General features: G+C 43.7%; 2 protein-coding genes across 5 annotated transcripts in view; one reads left to right on the top strand and one right to left on the bottom strand.

Annotated features, from left to right (window-relative positions):
• EEIG2 (EEIG family member 2) overlaps positions 1-20581 on the bottom strand; it is a 157012-nt gene that overhangs the window by 73007 nt on the left and 63424 nt on the right. For both annotated transcript variants that reach the window (XM_053243518.1, XM_053243520.1), the window contains one exon: positions 12253-12948. In XM_053243518.1, the coding sequence (XP_053099493.1) occupies positions 12253-12258 (6 nt within the window). In that variant the 5' untranslated portion in view covers positions 12259-12948. Of the gene's footprint in view, positions 1-12252; positions 12949-20581 lie in introns of those variants that run through there.
• Positions 1-20581, top strand: part of SLC25A24 (solute carrier family 25 member 24) — a 60727-nt gene that overhangs the window by 564 nt on the left and 39582 nt on the right. Inside the window, exons 2-5 of one of the 3 annotated variants that reach the window (XM_053243514.1) lie at positions 4825-4992; positions 8039-8127; positions 8977-9067; positions 12733-12923. In XM_053243514.1, the coding sequence (XP_053099489.1) occupies positions 12741-12923 (183 nt within the window). In that variant the 5' untranslated portion in view covers positions 4825-4992; positions 8039-8127; positions 8977-9067; positions 12733-12740. Of the gene's footprint in view, positions 1-4824; positions 4993-8038; positions 8128-8976; positions 9068-12329; positions 12357-12461; positions 12637-12732; positions 12924-20581 lie in introns of those variants that run through there. The other 2 variants (XM_053243516.1, XM_053243515.1) reach the window with 2 other exon arrangements.

Raw genomic sequence — 20581 nt, 5'->3', positions numbered from 1 at the left:
TGAAATAAGAGCCTCCCCATCTCTGACAACTTTAACAAGTCTCTAAAGACCTTTTTTTCTACCCAAGCTTTTTAACTGTATTGTGGTTTTAAATTGTTTTAAGGTTTCCACTTTTTATCTGTTTCATGTTGCAAACTGCCCAGAGACGGAAGTTTGGGTTGTTGTCAATAAATAATTAATTAAATGAATAAATGAATGAATAAATAAATAAATAAGGGATGTAGGAAGATCAAGATGCACAATCTATCCCTACTCCCTCCCTCCTCTCTTTGCCTCCAGAGTCAGATATTCCATTATGGGAAACTCTGACTCAATATGCTATTGACTAAAGACTTAATAGACCTTTGGTGCTGGCTTAACTTTTCTGGAGCTCAAGAGAAATAATGTATTTATAATTTATAGGTAGATTTGGTCATTGGAACAAGAAATGTTAACCATGTTGTGAAGTGATGCACTTGTATTGACGCTATATCATCAAATGTAGATGAATTGCCTTTTCTCTTCAAGGCTATTAATAAAAATATTAAGTAGGCTTGTACTCTCTTAGAAAAGAAAGTATAAATATATTGAGGCATAAGTGGGTGGAATCTTGGAAGGCTGTGGCAGGCTGTCAAATGCATTTTCCTCTGCAGCACAGTCAGGTGGTGGGGAAGGGACAGGCATTAGAGCGATACGCTTCCCACACCACTTCCATTGGCTCTATTATGCTGGGAAGTCATGCAAATGAGGTTGCCAACTGATTAATAGACTGCTTTTTATTTGATTTATAAATTTGTATGTTGCTTTTGAAAATGAATATTTTCAGGCTTTTCACAGCATGGAGAGAAACATATAACTGCTAAATTGTGCACCTTAGGTTGCTATTATGGTCATCTGATAATGAGACAACCTTATTTGTAGTCTGAACAAAGAGGACAAGAGGGCACCTGGCATCTCTTCGATCCATGCCCTATCTCTGCATTCTATTAGTTTATATTCTAGTTCAGAAGATACATATTTGTGAACAACTGAGTTCTATTAATAAAATATTAAGCAGGGGTGTCAGAAAAAGAGCTATAAATATAGCTGCATGTGGGTGGTATTGAGGCTAGTGGAAATCACACTAATTAAAAGACTACCAATTTCAAAGGATATTAGACTAGACATACATACATACATATCAGTTCCCTTTTCATGTTGTGCCATACCAAGTGTGAATGTTTATTTCCAAGCTGTACAGGTTTGACATTTGAGATGTTAATTTAACACCTAATACAAACACACGGATTATACACAAGTGACGTGTGCCACTTGTGTATAATGTGACACACTTATTATACACAAGTGATATACAGATCTCCTCTTTATTTGCTATAGTCCTCTTTCCTGCTTTTAAAATCCATATTCCGTTTTTCTTTGTAACTCTAATCCCATGTATTAGCCCTCCTTCTCCTTCCTTTTTCTGCAGCATTATTTTGTTAAACAGTCTATACTGTACAGTATTTGTACAGCTGTATAATGTTCTGACTACCTCATAAATAAGACTGTATTTCAATAGTTTGTCATCTGTAGAACCAATGAACTCTATAGTTCCAGATTCTTTATTTTAAATGTCATTGCAATGAACCATAGTAATGAGGGAGGATGTTTCAGTTTTCATAGAACTGTCACACTCAATTGATTTCAAAATATAGTGTTTACTTTAACACAGCTAAAAAATTAGCTAAGTCAACCAATTATTCTAAGTGTTACAGGTGAAACTCGGAAAATTAGAATATCGTGCAAAAGTCCATTAATTTCAGTAATGCAAATTAAAAGGTGAAACTGATATATGAGACAGACGCATTACATGCAAAGCGAGATAAGTCAAGCCTTAATTTGTTATCATTGTGATGATCATGGCGTACAGCTCATGAAAACCCCAAATCCACAATCCCAGAAAATTAGAATATTACATGGAACCAAGAAGACAAGGATTGTAGAATAGAACAATATCGGACCTCTGAAAAGTATACAGTGTACTGTGCTTGACTGGCCAGCAAACTCGCCTGACCTGACCCCATAGAGAATCTATGGGGCATTGCCAAGAGAAGGATGAGAGACATGAGACCAAACAATGCAGAAGAGCTGAAGGCCGCTAATGAAGCATCCTGGTCTTCCATAACACCTCAGCAGTGCCACAGGCTGATAGCATCCATGCCACGCCGCATTGAGGCAGTAATTGCTGCAAAAGGGGCCCAAACCAAGAATACATATGCATGCTTATACTTTTCAGAGGTCCGATATTGTTCTATTCTACAATCCTTGTCTTCTTGGTTCCATGTAATATTCTAATTTTCAGGGATTGTGGATTTGGGGTTTTCATGAGCTGTACGCCATGATCATCACAATTATAACAAATTAAGGCTTGACTTATCTCGCTTTGCATGTAATGCGTCTGTCTCATATATCAGTTTCACCTTTTAATTTGCATTACTGAAATTAATGGACTTTTGCACGATATTCTAATTTTCCAAGTTTCAGCTGTATATGCAATGTATTGCTCTTGCAGAAATTATTAAGGAAAGGAAAGGTTGCACCATTGAGTCAGTGTTGACTCCGGGTGATCACAGTGCCATGTGGTTTTCTTGGTATAATACAGGAGCGATTTACCATTGCCTTCTCCCGAGCAGTCTGGGATAATACCTTCCTGTATCACTGCTGCCTGATATAGGAGTTTCCTATATTCTGGGAAACACACCACAGGGGATTCGAACCAACAGCCTCCTGCTCTCTAGGCAGGTTACTTCCCCGCTGTGCCATGCATGGAATATATTAATGACTCACTGGCTCAGTCCCTATGATAGTTGAAGAAGAAAATTTACTTCTTAGCCATAGGCCTTTACAAACGTCTCTGTGATATACATACTGTTTACATAACCACATTCTATACTGATGTTTTTTACAAATTATAAGCAATATAAGCTTCAGTGATATAGTAGTGCAAAATAAAATCACAACAGTTATTTTGTTATAATGCAGGGCAATTTCACACAGTTAATATGGCTATGATTCAGTGGTCCTCAGTCTATGTGTTCAAGGCTACAATCCTATATAGTTAGTTATCAAGTTGTGCCGTCGAGTCAGTGTTGACTCCTGGCGACCACAGAGCCCTGTGGTTGTCTTTGGTAGAATACAGGAGCAGTTAACCATTGCCATCTCCCACGCAGTATGAGATGATGCCTTTCAGCATCTTCTTATATTGCTGCTGCCCGATATACTGTAAGTGTTCCCCATATTCTGGGAAACATACCAGTTTGAACCAGCAACCTCTTGCATCCCCACTGCACCATTAGGTGACTCTATAGTTAGATGTACCTTTTTTTTTTTAAACAGAAACTATTGAATACTGCTCTCCGCTTACATATTACTGAGGTCTCTTCGCCATTGCTTTTATGTTATGTTACAGTGGTCAAACCAGTTTACTTCATTTTGAAAAATGAGGTATGTTCAATAGAATGTCTAATCTCTCCATGGATCTGCTTGTGGTTATTACAGAATAGCTGTGACTCGAACATATTAAGCAACATGGGGCAGTTTGAATGATATTACAAGCCCCATCAAATCACATGGGGAAGAGCATGGACACACACATCATCTGCTCCCCATATGGTTTGCTCTCCTGCTGCTACGTAACAGCATGGTGAGGTGGGACATCTACACTTCCCCTATCAAGCAATTTAAAATACTTCTCTAAAATAGTATTTAAGTTGCATGTGAGACAATTTCAGATGTTCGACTCCTCACATTATGTACAGGTAGAATTGGGTGTGAAGATGCACATGCCTACACTCCTCCTCATACAATTTGAAAGAGGCAATCAAACCTATCATCAGAGCTAATATCTATAGAAGTGGCTATGGAATTGAATTTATTTATTTATAGATTTAATATACCACCTAATCCAGGGCGGTGTACAGACAGGAGCAGCATCCGAGATTTAAAATTAAAAGAGAAAGAGAGAGAGAGAGAGATTTAAAGGGCAAATGCCTGGCAGAAAAGAAACCTTTGCAATACGATCTTAAAAGGTTGAAAGGGAGGAGGCAGACCAAATTGGGGGCAGGGGAGAGAATTCCAAAGTGAAGGGGTGGCAACAGAAAAAGCCCATGTTATGTCTATGTGTATGCATAGTATGCCGACATTTGCACAAAATTCAACAGCCTTCCACTCAGAGACTTAATTTACCAAGAACAAACATCTTCCTACAAGGCAAAATCAGGAAAAAATAGGGATGGTACTTTACTAGGGATAGGTGGAAAAAATAGGGATTGTCCCCAGCAGTGTTCCCTCTAACAGGAATTCCCAGATGTTGATGACTACCACACCCATAATCCCCAGCCTTTGGCCATTGCAGTGAACTATATCTGGGAATTCCTGTTAGAGGGAACACTGGTCCTCGGTAAATATGTTCCTAATTCTCCATAGGACTGGACTGTAAGAGTATTTTCTATTGAACCTGCCTTTAGCCATCAGGCTCTGGCAAGCTTCAGCCCATAATGCTGGTGCTTTGGGACACCATCTTGATCTGCTACATCATGGATGGCCAGTCTGAGGCTCTGCAGCTGTTTTTAGACTAAAACTCCCATCACTCCCAGCTGCAACTTATTGTAGGTGAGAATGATGGGAGTTATAGTACAACAACACATGAAGATCCTCAAGTTGGCCACCCTTGTGCTAAGTGATGTTCCTTGATTTGCCAGGCTCCAGCCCAGAGCCGCCTCATCTCAGCATTTGGAGAACTTGCACCCCTGCATACAAAACACCTGCACATGTGCTCAAGACTTTATTTTTTCATCATTATTATAGACCAGTTCAAAGGATATGTCCCAGCAACACACATGAACAGGAAGGGGTGTGACAAGAGTGTACCCATTGGGACATCCTCCATGGACATCCCAGCGCCCCTCTGGAATGCCCCTTGATTGTGTGGGCTGTTCATCTGAATGGTCCCTAAACACAAGCTACAAGTACTAGGTAGGTGTTTTATGTACAATAGATGAAAATGCATAACAATTCTGTTTGTAAGCTAATAGCCATATGAAGATGCAGGCAAGAGAAACGGGGAGAAGGAGAGAATAAGAGAAAGGCTATGTTAAAGCGGAGTCTGTATGTGCAAGATATTTTGTGCATGCCACCCATGACATTCATCAGTGTTACCCAAATGTGTTGTGCTCTGGACCTTAAGATTGAGGCTGGTGGACTGATATCTCAGGATCCTTTGCCATTCTACAAAGGATGCTAGTGCACAACTGGCACTGCACATATTATATTAATAAATAATAATAATAATAATAATAATAATAATAATTCAATTTCTATACTGCCCTTCCAAAAATGGCTCAGGGTGGTTTACACAGAGAAATAACAAATGAGATGGATCCCTGTCCCCAAAGGGCTCACAATCTATAAAGAAACGTAAGACAGACACCAGCAACAGTCACTGGGAGTACTGTGCGCGGGGTGGATAGGGCCAGCTACTCTCCCCCTGCTAAATAAAGAGAATCACCACATTAAAAGGTGCCTCTTTGCCAAGTTAGCAGGGGTTAATAGATGCCCTTGTTCTGAGAGTTGTGCCCCAGCATCCTATGTGGCATTGCAGAGGAACCTGAAGCATACCCAAGGGCATTCCCAAGTATTGTACTTGAAGAAACTGCTCAGATTTGTTTATGTAGTGTAGATGACGTTGGATGTGTGGTGGCTATTTGCCATATTAACTTAATAAAGACTGGGGTGTTTCAATAATAGTACCACTTTACAAGAAAGGATTAAGGGAGGATCCAAATAATTAGTCTCCTTAGCGTTGTCAGCAAGTTATATGCCAGGCATCTTTTGAGGAAATTTCAGGATTGGTTGGATAATCAGTGTATCCTAATGGCTGAGCAAGCGGGGTTTCGAGAAGGTTTCTCTACAACTCATCAAGTATTTACCTTGCAATTTTTGGCTGAAAAATATTCCTCTAGACCTAAATCGCCCTTGTTTACTGCTTTTATATACTTCAAGGCAGCGTTTGATTCCATATCTAGGGACAAATTCCGGCTGAAGTTTGGGCATACCCTTGGGTATGCTTCAGGCTCCTCTGCAATGCCACATAGGATGCTGGGGCACAACTCTCAGAACAAGGGCACCTGTACACAGTGCAAGTTGTGTACCAGCATCCTTTGTAGCATGGCAAAGTATCCTGGCATATCAGTAGATAAACAGCTGGATCAATGTTTGCCATGTTTGGAATCAACATTATTTATCTTTCACAAGGATAAAATCCATATGATGGCATGCCCCACATGAGCTGCAAAGAAAATCTTAGCTTTAATGGAGATCATTCTAAATCAGAATTGTACAACATGTCCTGGTGTACATGTGGACAACAAGAGGCATCTTCTGAAAAATAATCTCTGTCCAGGATGTAGACCCCTTGGGTGTTGCCGTTGCCTTGGAAACAGCACTTCTGATCAATATAGCAACCGAGATGGTGATTCTACAGCAAAAACTCTTCTAGCAGTAGCACTCTGTTTTTACCTAAATTGCAGGTAAATCTTAATTGTTCCAAAGCTTATCACTTCATTTTTGATCTGCTGTAATCTTTACCTCTGATCATTATTTGATCCTGAACTGTGCTCTGTCCAATATAAGGATCTGAAAATACTAATCTCTAAGCACAGGTTGCCTGTAATTTCAATTCCTTAAACTAAACACACCATAGTTCAGTACCAAATAATTATCAGGCTAAGAGAGATTACAGCAGGTCAAAAATGTGGTGAAAAGCTTTGAAACAGTTAGGATGTATAATAAGTGATATTTTGTGTGGTATAAATGTCCAAAAGCCACTATTTAACAGAACATGAAGCACACTTAAAGTTTTCAATGCAGTTAATATGAGTGCTTCCCTCTGCTGGATTGTGAACCTAGCTGCAATTCTGCTCCTATCTGGCTGATGTGCTAGTTTTAGGAAGTTACTTCAGTTCTGAAATAATCTCTGAACCAATGAAGTATTAATTTCATTCTTCTTCCCATATTTCATTACAAAAATGTATAAAGTTACTACATAATCTTAAACAAATCATGGTCCTGATTTATGACAGAAAAATTATAGGCATACAAGAGGACAGATATATATTATATATGTAGGAAGGAGGTAAATGGAACTGAACTGTTCTGAATAAAAAAGAGGAAAAGATAATCAGAACCTAGACAGTAGGAAAAGATGCATCTTTAAAAATACTGCCATTTATTTTAAATTGTGATAAATACCACTGTAAGAAACCTGGGACTCTCTGATTTACCAGGGCGTTTTTCACACAGGGCTTTTAGCTCACATCTCCTCCGGAATAGAGGGTGTGCATTCACATATCGGCCAGACTTACCCCCAAGTCCCTGCAAGCTATCAGGGCGCACTTCACACAAGATTCAGGTTTTTCATTGAGGGCAATGTAATGTAACCACAATGTAACATTTTGAGGCTATTTTATTTATAGGAAAAGATAATGAAAAATTGTCATCCTTCAAAACATGTACCTCTTACATGATACCTGCATGACAGACAAAAATTCTGCAGATGAGGTTTTGCCTCAGCACTGCATCCTTTTGCTAGGAAACTTTAAAAGTTGAAAGCACAACAGCCCTTCCAGGATACAAGTTAGCAACGCAATTTTTACTGCCTTTCTAAACTGTGAGAAATATTACTACCCCAGTTATACTGGGAACTGACAATTGGGAATTGATAGAGGGAGTGAGACTTTGTTGGGCCTTTTGGATCTCTTGGTGGCCGTTGATACTATTGACCATAGTATTCTTTTGGAACATCTGAGGGGATTGGGGATGGGAGGCACTGCTTTGCAGTGATTCTGCTCCTACCTCATGGGCAAATTCCAGATAGTGTCCCTTGGAGACTGTTGTTTTTCCAAATCTGAACTTCCCTATGGTGTCCCACGGGGCTCCATATTGTCTCCGAGAGATTTGGTGCAGGATATTATCAATATGCTGATGACACCCAAATTTATTTCTCCATGTCAACATCATCAAGAGAAGGAATAATCTCCCTAAATGCCTGCCTGGAGACAAGGATGGACTGGATGAGGGATTACAAACAGACTGAATCCAGATAAAACAGAGGTACTTATTATGCGGGGTTGGAATATGGGAGATGATTTTGATCTGCTGGTTCTGGATGGGGTTACGCTTCCCCGGAAGGAACAGGTATGCAGTCTGGGGGAGCTTCTGGATCCAAACCTCTCCCTGGTGTCCCAAGTTGAGGCGGTGCTCAGGGGTGCTTTCTGTCAGCTTTGGCTGATACGCCAGCTGTGTCCATTTCTTGAGATGAATGACCTCAGAACAGTGGTTCATATGCTGGTAACCTACAGGCTGGACTACTACAACACACTCTATGTGGGGCTGCCTTTATACATAGTCCGGAAACGGCAGTTGGTACAGAATGTGCTGGCCAGGTAGGTCTCTCTGTCATTTGTGTGTCACCACAACTCTGTGTGGTGGCGTCCCAGCTGCAGAGGGTCTTGGATGATACGGATTATCTGGACCCATTTCAATCTGGCTTCCGCCCCGGGTATGGGACTGAGACTGCCTTGGTCACTCTAGTGGATGACCTACGCCGGGAACTAGACGGGGGTGTGCGTCCCCGTTGGTTCTGCTGGACCTCTCAGCGGCTTTCGATACCATCAACCATGGTATCCTTCTGGGCCGCCTCTCGAGTATGGGAACTGGAGGTACTGCATTGCAGTGATTCCGCTCCTTTTTGGGGGGGAGGGTCCAGAAGGTGGTGCTGGGGGACTACTGCTCGGGTCCGTGGCCACTGGCCTGTGGGGTCCCACAGGGTTCGGTCTTGTCCCCCATGCTATTTAACATCTACATGAAACCGCTGGGAGAGGACATCCGGGGACTTGGACTGATTTGTCAGCAATGTGCAGTGGATACTCCGCTCTATCTCTCCTTTTCATCTTATCCTAGGGAGGTGGTGGACGTCCTGAATCGGGGGCTGGAGGCCGTTATGAGTTGGATGTGGGCTAATAAACTGAAATTGAATCCGGACAAGACAGAGGTACTGTTGGTCAGTAGGAGAGCCAATCAGGATGAGGAGACCGGTTCTGGATGGGGTTGCACTCCCCTTGAAGGAGCAAGTATGCAGCTTGGGGTACTACTGGACCTGGCTCTGCTTTTGGAAGCTCAGGTGGAGGTGGTGGCCAGGGGTGCCTTTGCACGGCTTCGGCTAGTGTGCCAGCTGTGTCCTTTTCTCGAGAAGGCAGATCTGGCCACGGTTAACCATGCCTTAGTCACGTCACGGCTGGATTACTGTAACACGCTCTACATGGGGCTGCCCTTGAAGAATATCCAGAAACTGCAGCTAGTACAAAACACGGCAGCTAGGGTTTTGTCCAGAGCTGCCTGGTGGGAGCACATCACACCCATCCTGAAAGAGCTGCACTGGCTACCAGTTCGTTTCCGGGTCCAATTCAAGGTGCTGGTTTTGACCTTTAAAGCCCTTAATGGTTTGGGCCCGGGGTATCTGAGGGACCACCTGCTCCCAAGGGTTGCTGCCCAATTGACAAGGTCATCTGAGGAGGCTCTGCGGTGCCTACAATGAAGGAGGCTCGCCTGTCGTGCACTTGGGACAGGGCCTTCTCTGTGCTGCCCCCAAACTTTGGAATGCTTTCCCTGTGGCGATTCGCTCCTCAGACTCCATCACAGTTTTTAGAAAGCTTCTTAAATCTTGGCTTTTTACCCAGGCTTTTACATGACCGTTTCTACTGCTGCTTCTATGTATTTTTACTCATTTATAGTTTTTATGCTTGTATTTTATAGTTTTTAAATTAGATTTGTTTTATATTTTTAGCTTAATAGTTGTCATTTTTATTGTACGTTTTTAACTTTTGTAAACCACCTTGGGGTTGTTTTTAATGAATGGCGGTATAGAAATTCAACAATAAATAAAAAATAAATAAAATCTAGGAGAGACCATATTACTCGTGTGTTGAAAGAGCTACACTGGCTGCCAATACATTTCCAGGAAAAATACAATGTCCTGGTTATCCTCTCTAATAAAACGCTTGGTGTCCGTCCGTGGACGGACACCAAGCGTGCGTCCGTGCCTGGCCTGTTCTGGGCATGCGTGCAGTGCATGCCCAGAACAGAGCAAGGGAGGCACAAACGGCAGGACCCGGCGGCCATGTTGGGGCCGGGAGAAGGAGAAGTGGCTGCCGCCCATGCTGGGAGGAGAGTGCGGGCGAGGCGGCGGAGCCGTGGCCACGGCCAGAGGTGGCGGTGCCCGCGGCAGGGCAACTGGCGGCAGGAGTGCGGGTGAGGCGGCGGCGGGGCCAGAAGCAGCCGCCGCAAACAAAGGAGAGAGGCGCCGGGGGAAGAGGCGGCGGGGAAGCCAGCCGAGGTGGCGGCGGAGCTGCTGGCGCCGCTGGTAAAGCCGAGCGGGGGGGAAACCTTGGGGCCCTAGCCCGATCCCACCATTCCCGTCCCCCCCCCATATTACTAAGGGCCAAATTGGCCCTAAAAAATGCCGCCTCGGACGCCGCCGCCGAACCGCCCTCCCAGCTGCCCGATCCCACAATTTCTACAGGAAAGAGGAGCTCGCTAGCAGAGCTTCTCTCTCTTCAAAGGCTCTTCTCAAACTGGCGATTTGAGCGGAAAGGACGCCCTTTCCGCTCAAAGCGCCAGTTTGAGAAGAGCCTTTGCAGAGAGAGAAGCTCTGCTAGCGAGCTCCTCTTTCCTGTAGAAATGGTGGGATCGGGCAGCTGGGAGGGCGGTTCGGTGGCGGCGTCCGAGACGGCGGGGGCCGAAGGCATTACTAGCACCCGTTTTTCAACGGGCTAAAATTCACTTGTTACCTATAAAACCCTAAACAGCTTAGGCCCTGGGTATTTAAGAGAACATCTTCTTCACCATGAGCTCCATAGCCCATTAAGATCATCTGGAGAGATCTGTCTGCAGTTGCCGCCATCTAGTTTCTCCGTTGCTGCCCCGAGGCTTTGGAATGTGCTCCCTGTTGAAATAAGAGCCTCCCCATCTCTGGCAACTTTTAAATAGGTACTGAAGACACATTTATACAGCAAGGCTTTTAATGAGATTTATAGTTTTAATACTTTTAATGCTGGATTTTAACTGATTTTAACATTTTAATGATAATGATCTCTTTGGAGAACGTAACAGTGTGCAGAATACGTGTTGTGAGCCGCCCAGAGAACAATTTGTTGTTGGGCAGCTAAGAAAGTTTTTTTTTAATCATTACTTATGTAATAATCTGGATCATAAGGTCCTCTTAAAATAACTTCCATAAATTAAGGAATAACCCATAAAAGAGATGCAAGTAAGAATAAATCACTTCTTATCACTTTAATGGCCCCTCTTTATCACATGCAGGAACTTATCAGCTGCTGCAATCAGTTTTTTCAGAGAGCAGATTGGCTGCAAAGCCAATTATTTTGAATCAGGAATTTAACATTTAAATGTGTGTCAATTGGGCGTTTTTTCACACAGCAGGCCAAAAAACGCAAAAAGTGAATTTTTTTAACCCTAGATATAAGTTGTGCCTTAAAATGTACCTGTTACATAGGTATGTAGCTAAAGAATCTTACTCCCTACTATCTACTGCTGCTACAATAACAAGTGGAAGCTCAGGCCTAGGTTCTCCCATCAGCAGGTCTATGTGGGATAAGCTTCACCTGTTAAACGCCTATACTGTATGTCGTATATCTTGTTACAAACCTTGCCAATTTGGTCCTATTCTGTGCACCGATTTAGCAATACCCTCAGAATTTATTACAACGAAGAAAGACATCGACCATATTTTTAAAAAGAAAACTAAACGCAAGCAGGAACCATACCTGTAGGCATTTTTCTCCACCCCCCAATTTCTTTTCAAACAAATAACTTTTAAATAAATGGATGTTGCTTGGATTTAGGACTGATGGGGGCCAGTTAAGCTAACCCTCCTACTCCCCCCCCCAAAAAAAACCCCTTTTAGGCCAACTACATCGTGTAAGGAAGACTTAACAGTAGAAGAGAAATAGAGGTAGCAAAACTGTTTGTCCCTTATTACGAGCCTAAATAAGTTTACTCCGAAGCCCTACCCGATTTAAATCCCAAGCAAGAGCGCAGGCAGCGCGATAGCGATACTAAGCCTGTCTGCTCAAAAATCGCAAGTGCCCCTGTTACCGACTTCAATGCTGAGCAGATCTACTTGGTACTTCAGCCCTGCGGAACTCTAGCGAGACTTACGTCCATGTAAAGGTCCACCTCAAACCCAAAGCATACGCGCTCTGGAGTCACCGTTCCAAACAAAGGCAAGCTACTGCTTCCCGCGATCGCCTCCTAGGCTTAGGGTAGGCTAGCTAGGCGTAGGCTCTGCAGAGAGCCTACTCCCTTGCACGTGGGAGGGAGGGAGGAGGAGAAAAGATGAATCAAGCCCCACCCCGGCCGTGACCAGGCAAGCCCGGGGAACCCAATGAGAGGGGGAAACCTGCTCTTCCCCTTCCTGCTCCTCCTTGGGTGTTGGCTTCAGCTGCGTGCGATCGCCTCTAACGTGTTTTTGCTCCTCCCGGAGGCAGCAATAGCAACCCGGAAAGGAGAAGCCGATTGTGCATTTTAGCAGTCGATCAAATTGTAGGGACTCCCCTCCCGCCCCGCAATTGCTCTCTGTCTTTTCCTGGGCCGCATCTTCTTCTGGTCACCACTTTGTCTTTCCTTCCCTCTGCTAAGGCTGAACGATGTTTCGCTTCCTAAAGGGGTTTGTGCTCCCGGAGGCTGCCTGTGACGCGGCCGAAAATCATTCGAGATACGAGAATCTCTTCAAGAAGCTAGATCTCAACGAGGACGGACGAGTAGACATTGCCGAACTGCAAGCTGGCCTTAAAGCGTTGGGTATCCCTCTGGGAGATGACGCAGAGAAGGTGGGTGCGAACCTGGGCGGGCCGCCTAAGGGATGAGGGAAGGGGAAGATGTGAATAAGCCAACTCTAGTAGTGCAGACTCAGAAGGATTTTTTTTTTTTAAACAGATGATTGATGTAGTGCTGTAAAGACGCACACTAGCCATCTAATGTGTGGAATTAGTGGAAATTTATGGGACTGAGTTCACTGATTTTACTTCACACTATACATAAGGGATTTTAAAGTGTGCCATCAAGTCGATTTCAACTCCTGGCACCCACAGAGCCCTGTGGTTTTCTTTGGTAGAATAAAGGAGGGGTTTACCATTGCCTCCTCCCGTGCAGTATGAGAGGATGCCTTTCAGCATCATCCTATATCGCTGCTGCCCAATATAGTACCAGTGGGGTTTTGAACCGCAGCTTCCTGCTTGTTAGTCAAGCATTTCCCTGCTGCACCACTTAAGGTGAAGTACATGGCCTTAATTCTTCCCTGTATTCCGCCCTGGCTGAGTGGGCTCAATGTGGATGTTTGCCTATACTAGGCTAATAGTAGTCTCTTCCCATTAATGTGGTAATGGATTGGCACGAAGCAGAACAATTGTGTGCCTCTAGTGGCCCAATTTACAAGCAATCTACCATGCTACCTCAACAGTAGCATAGCGAGTTTGATGGCATGGTAAGGTAACAGTCCAAAGCATTCTTAAGCAACTACACAATCTATAGCAGATCCATGTTTGCTGTTGAAAACAGCAGTTGCCTATCTCCTTCTCCTTCCTCTCCTGGTAACATATAGTAAAAGAGCATGTTTGCAATTATGCTTCACTTTGAGTGCAGTGACATTACATAACTACACGCTTTGGCACATATCCCAGTTGTGGGAATACAATGGGATCATGTCAAGGATCTACACATTACTGGGTGAACAGAGAGGAAGATGGAATGCTGAGATGTTCTTTTCAGCAATAGCTATCCGTCTGACTTAATATGTAGCTTTGTCCTTGGCCCTAATTAAGGTAATAATTGGAACCCAGTGGTAAAGCTTCTGTGAGCTACATGTCCTGGTGACCTGTCATGGATGTCGCACATTACATACAGATCAACCTGTATGTACCACTAAATGGATACTCATCAGGGAATTATAGCCAGTTATGGTCACTGACAAGTGTACTTATATAATCCATGTGTTTGGAAACACATTTAATATTTGTACTCTACACTTATATGTGTACATCTTTAAGAAATTTAGCATCTGAAGTGACTCATAGTCTACATAGTTTACAACCATGCTGACCACGCAGATGGCCACTGTGAATGCGTGGAGGTCATGTGTGTGCTGGCATTGCATGAGGACAGCTGGGGAGAGTGCTGCTGGCATGGGAGCGATACAGGAAGTGGCGGCGAGTGGCAGAGGAGCAGGTATGAATGAACCTGCTCTTCTCCATTTTAAACGTACCAGGGACCTGTTGCGAATCACACTTCGAATTGTGATTCATGCACATCCCTGTGCCAAAGGTGACTTAAAATTATTTGATCCCTGAGTAAGAAATCCAGTGCTGGTGAAAATATAATACGCTAAATAGATGTCAGTTTGCTATCCGTTCATGGTACTCCAAAATCTGCTGCCTATTGATAAGACTTGTCCTGGGCAATATTGCGTGCTTTAGTGATGAGAAATGTTTGAAACTGCTAATCAATGGAAATATTTCTATTTATACTTTTGTTACCGAACCTGTTGCACTGCATTGTATCTGACAAATGTCTGTAGCTGTAGGGTACGACATCTGTAGTTAAGACACATGTATGATGTTTGTTTTTTTCTGTTGCTACAACACACAAATACTCTGCTCTCAGATCAGGACTAGATCAGGACTTGTGAACTAAGTACAGTAATAGCAAACAATGCTCAAGACTCCTGAGAGCGGATGGTGGAAATGGTTTGCCTGCAGATATTTGTGTCCATGAGAGCATGAATCTGTTTTAAAGCACACTGGTACATTTAGAAGGGTAATATGGTTTAATATGCTGATTTGGAAACCGAGAACTAGACACTGATGTTACAAGTGACTATACTGAAAAACTGTATGGATAAGCTTACGTTTTTTGTTGTTTCAGTCTCAGTATAGCTAAAGTAAAGTGTGCTGTCAAGTCGGTTTCGACTGCTGGCGACCACAGAGCCTTGTGGTTTTCTTTGGTAGAATATAGGAGGGATTTACCATTGCCTTCTCCTGTGCAGTATGAGATGATGCCTTTCAGCATCTTCCTATATCGCTTCTGCTCGATATAGGTGTTTCCCATAGTCTGGGAAACATAGCAGCAGGGTTTCGAACCGGCAACCTCTGGCTTGATAATCAAGTCATTTCCCTGCTGCTCCATTAGGTGGCTCTCTGTATAGCTAAAGTAAAGTGTGCCGTCAAGTCGGTTTTGACTCCTGGTGCCCACAGAGCCTTGTGGTTTTCTTTGGTAGAATACAGGAGGGGTTTACCATCGCCTCCTCCTGTGCAGTGTGAGATGATGCCTTTCAGCATCTTCCTATATCGCTGCTGCCTGATATAGTACCAGCAGGGATTTGAACCATCAGCCTTCTGTTTGTTAGTCAAGCATTTCCCCGCTGTGCCACTTAAGGTGTATTTCTGGTTTATTGCTTGTAAATGTTCTTTAAGAAACAGAAAAGTCTGCCAGTGGGATTGCTTGCTTGCATATCATTAAGGTAGCATAATCATCTCATTGGGATGGCTAATATTCACCTTTGAACTGTTTCAGTGATTAACATGATCAGATACACACAAAGCTGTTGCCTCCGGCATCGTAACCTGAGTCAGCAACTCATACTATTTTGAACAAGGAAATGCCGTGCATATTATTTGGGCTGTTTGTGAATGTATTACAGCTCGCCATGTAAGCTAATGGCAATCACTAAATTGTGAGGCAGAGCATTAAGCAAGTTAAATGTATAAAGAAGTACTTACTTCTGTATGTCCTGAGCCTGCTTCCTTCAACTTCTGAAAGCAACTTCTTATTTGATAACTACTGGGTTAACTAGGTCACATGTTTAAGGTTTAGTTTGTTTTGTTAATTAATGTCTATTCTGCCTTTCCTTTAAAGAAGTTAGAGAAGTGCATGTGCAGCTTCCTAGGCACTCCCTTCCATATCCAAGTAACGGCCACACCCAGTCCTGCTTATTTCACTTGGTTTATTTACATGGTTTTTCACTTCTGTTGTCTTTTTAATGGTGGTTTTTGTTGTGGTGGTGGTGTTATGGTTTTTACTGTAACTAATTTTAAGGTTTTAAATTATTTTTATGGAATTTTCATTGTATTTTAACTTTTGTAAACTGCCTTGGGATGCTTTATGAAAGGCGGTAAAAAAATTGAACAATCAATAAAATATATTTATAATTTTTCCCAGCCTGATCCTGTGGGGAGGTGGGCCCATCTAAGCCTGTTGTTTCCAATCTGTTTAGGTGCTTAACTCTGTATGATTGAGCTGTCCTGTCACTCATGTTTTTGTGGTTTTAAAAAAAGTGTCTACACATCATAAAATATCCTCTATAATAAAACCCTTGGTGTCCGTCCGTGGACGGACACCAAGCGTGTGTCCATGCCTCCCTGGCCTGTTCTGCGCATGCGCGGAGTGCATGCGCAGAACAGAGCAAGGGAGACACGACCACCGGCACCCGGTGGCCATCTTGGGCGGCCAGAAGCGGCCGCCCCGAAGAAGCCGGGTGAGTGGCACTGGGGGACACTGGCCGCCGCTGCCTTGGCCAGAGGACATGCCACGGCGACAAGGGAGAGGCCCCGGGCAGCGGAGGGCCCGGCCGGAGCCATGGGCGGCGGCGGTGGGCCTGCTGGAGCCGCGGCGGCGGTGGGTGGCGGGCCCGCCGGAGCCCTGGGTGGCCGGCCCGGCCAGAGACACGGGCCGCGGTGGGTGGCAGGAGGGGGAATGGCGGCAGAGGTCCAGACCGGCCCAGGGAGACGGAGGCTGGGACCGGGGGCTGAGCGAAGGCCGAAGAAAACGAAAAGTAAAAATGCTGCCGCCGCCGTTGCCACCAAAGTCCCACCCTCCCTCCCTCCCTCCCAACTTCCGAAACCACCTTACCCTGGCCCGTGACAGTTGAGAAAAGAAAGACTTAAATTGAAGAGGGAGAGAGGAGCTCGCAAGCAGTGCTTTCCGCCCCAAGCGCCAGTTCGGGCAGAGCCTTTGCAGAGGGAGGAGCACTGCTTGCGAGCTCCTCTCTCCCTCTTCAATTGAGGTCTTTCTTTTCTCAACTGTCACGGGCCGGGGTAAGGTGGTTTCGGAAGTTGGGAGGGTGGGACTTCGGAGGCAACGGCGGCGTCAGTATTTAAAAAAAAAAAAAACCAGTAAAGGGGAGAGGAAAAGGCTAGCGCCCATTATTATAACAGGCTTCAAAATATTAGTAGTGCAATAAAACCACTGTCTTTAAACACAGTTTAAGATAGAGGAGAAAAGGTAGACTCTGTATTAAATTTCTGCTGAAATAAATGGGGTTTCACTTGTCATTTACATCCAGCAGGCTTATGGCACTTCTGCTACAACCACCACCTGAGAATCAAGAAGTAATGCTAGTTTATGGAGTATTCCCATGGCTGCAGGATACTTTAGTGAGGGGTCAGCAACCTTTTACAAGCACTGTGCTAAGTCTTAATGGGCAGCTTGAGGAGATGTGTCACTCAAAGCAAAACTGGCATCCCCACCTCGCTAGCCCTGCCTCTGGTGTCTGCTGGGCCATGATGCCACCCACCCTTTCAGTTGCTGGCCATGCCCCCAGCTACTAGAGTGCCCATGCTGATTGCCGCTTTTCTTCTTCCCAGCAGCGTTCAGTGCTGTTCTCTAGCTGGCATTAAGTACCACTGACTAGTCTGTGTCTCTGTCCTTCCGCAAATGTTTGTGCTTTCTCTCTTCCATTTCAGGAGTTAGTTGCTGGAGAGGAGAGAGAGAGAGAGCTCACGTGGCGAAGGCGAGCTGCTATGATGCCCACTGCTTGCTCCCAGCTTTTGTGTCACTGCTTGCTGTAGCAGACAGTGGACCTCTTGCACACCCGTGTTCATTTGTTCAGATTGTGTGCATTCAAGAGAGAGCCAGCCAGAGAGATCTCCGTTGCTGATCCTGAATATCTGCTGCCTATTATAGCAAGCAGTAACAGGCCGGCTAGAGGCAGGCAGTGGGCATTGTAATGACCAGTCTTCCTAGCAGTGTGAGTGCTGCTGAAAATCATTTTGTGTGCTGCTTTTTGGCACCCATGCCATAGGCTGATGACTCCTGTTCAGTCTGTATAAGAGACGCCTGGGTTACCCACCTCTATCACTTCAGTCTCATTTTATTTGCTTGGCAGTAGGGTGGACTGCACCAGGTGTCTTTCACAGTTAGAATGTTCTGCAGATTGGCGTAAGCAAGTCAATAGCTTTTAATGATTCAGATCTACTTTCCTTGTCCTCCAGTTAATATCTTGATTATATCAGTAAAGACTGAGGTGCACTTTGACACCGATTGCTCATAGAAGCAGAGAAATAATGTGTTCAGTATTCAAAATGTCATTCCATTCCAACTTTAAGATGTTAAGATTTTAGAGGATATCAGGCAATCTTAAGGGTTCCCCCCCTAAATCCCTATAGTCATCTATTTTCCTAAGCTGAAACAATGCAAAAACAATTCTCTGACTATTGGGCTGGTTCAGATGTCACAGGTAAACACAAATTTTGGTTCTGTGCATTGTCTCAAGGCTTGAGAGCACTTTCCCTCCATCCCCTGTCCACATGAGCCATGGAAGAATTCTACTTTGGATTGTGGTTAAAAGCAAAACAGAGATTGTTTGTGACATCTGAACTGACTGATCTTAGTTTATTCTAACCAACTTCTTTAAAATAAACCAAGATTTGAAACCGACTTCAAACCTTGGGTTCAAATGTTGCTTTGTTTCAGCTATGTTAGAATAAACCAATATTATAGTTTGGGCTGAATACAAAATAGGCTAGAAAGGAAAACATTCCCTCCAAGCAAATACTTTAGAGGAAAATGTACACGTTACATGCTAGCAAACCCAGGTTTGTTACAGTGCAGACCTGACAACCAACTGTAGCCAATCACGGTGATCTGATTAATAAGTACATATAGTTATTATTAAGTCTTGTTTCCAAATGTGTTTATTGCATTCACACATTGTGTTTTTTAAGCTCACATTACTGCTTGAGGCAGTCTAGATAAAATTAACAGAAACTTCAAGAAGGCCAGATGGAAAAGTGAAGGCTGCCCGAGCTTGTTATGCTATTACTAGAATCAGCAGCAAAGCCATTATTGGAGAAACCTTTCTTCATGGAAGGCACCATTGCAGACATTAAGAGCCGGTTGTACTTGGTTGCCAATTTAAAGTCATTGTGACAGGTGGAACATTTTCTGTAGAAGAATGTTTTAAATAAACACACAGGAGACTCTCTTTTGTAGTTCCAGTTAAACCAGTGCAGCTAGTTCACAGTGTGTGAAACAGAGTTTCTGTACTGAGATATTCTGTTCATATGACACAGTGAATACAACTGGTGGCCCATGGGCCCAGTATGGTCCCTGCAGTAATCAAGGTACAGTAAAAAGCTTTTTATGTTTCATGAAATAGACATTTTACCCTTTATTCCATCTCTCTCTATTTTTAAAAAATTGTATATGTCCATGTAATACTGTGCCTAAGCACATGTGCTTTCTAATCACATCAGCTTCATTATGGTGCTTGACTAGTCATGAGGGAGAGAGTTTATACAGTAAAATACACTTCCTATCTCAATCCACCCCCCCGCCCCATCACTATATATATATGGAAACTACAGCGGCTCTCAAGAATGCAGGTTTTTAATTAAGTCTTTAAAATATGTACAAAAGTACTTTTAGAAGACGTTAGACAAATAACAATGTTGCTAAAATATAACAATAGCCAATTAAAATATGTTCTTATAAGAGATGCGAAGGCTTGGAAAATCACCCAGAATTCCGCCCCGCCTTTCCCTCCAGAAGAAAACTGGGGGTTTTTTTGCCAGAAAAAGGAGAAAAAACTAATTTTTCCGAGCTTGATCATCTGAATGGAAAACCATACATTCTCTACCCTGGATTTAAAGGTTAGATGTAATGTAGGATTTAGACTGTGGGGTAGTCACCATCATGTGCTTAGAGGATCGTCTGAATTGCAATATGATGTCATCCCCCGCCCCCCCTAATGATAGAATTTGAATTGTAAACAGGACAGAGCCCAGGACTGGATCATCCAGTTATATAGATGGGACTGACTTTTGGCACAATTATTTCTCCCTGCCTGAGGTAGAGGATTGGGAGAGAGATCTTTTAATCTCTGCCACACTGATTGATATAGATGGAATAAGTGTTTCTTACAAGACAAGTGTGCTGTTTACAAGTTTCACCCACTTTCTGATATAAAATGAATTTGAAAAACTGTGTGTGCCTGTGTGTTTGTGTTTCAACCATGAATTTTTATTAATTTTTTGCTGTGACAAGAAAAAGGAAAGGGGTGTTTTACCCACCAAGCCTTAATGGTCAGCCCTGGCCCTTTGCCTTCACTCTTCCACCTTCCAGAGGCCCACTTACAGCCTCTTCAGTCAATTCTTTCCCTCACCCCCATTTCTTCTTGCTTGGATCTGACAGAGCATTTGCCCAGGAAGATCCCAGT

Source organism: Hemicordylus capensis, chromosome 4 (assembly GCF_027244095.1).
Source record: "Hemicordylus capensis ecotype Gifberg chromosome 4, rHemCap1.1.pri, whole genome shotgun sequence".
In the NCBI taxonomy this organism is placed as follows: Eukaryota; Metazoa; Chordata; class Lepidosauria; order Squamata; family Cordylidae; genus Hemicordylus; species Hemicordylus capensis.
This window is presented reverse-complemented; position numbering and strand designations above follow the sequence as displayed.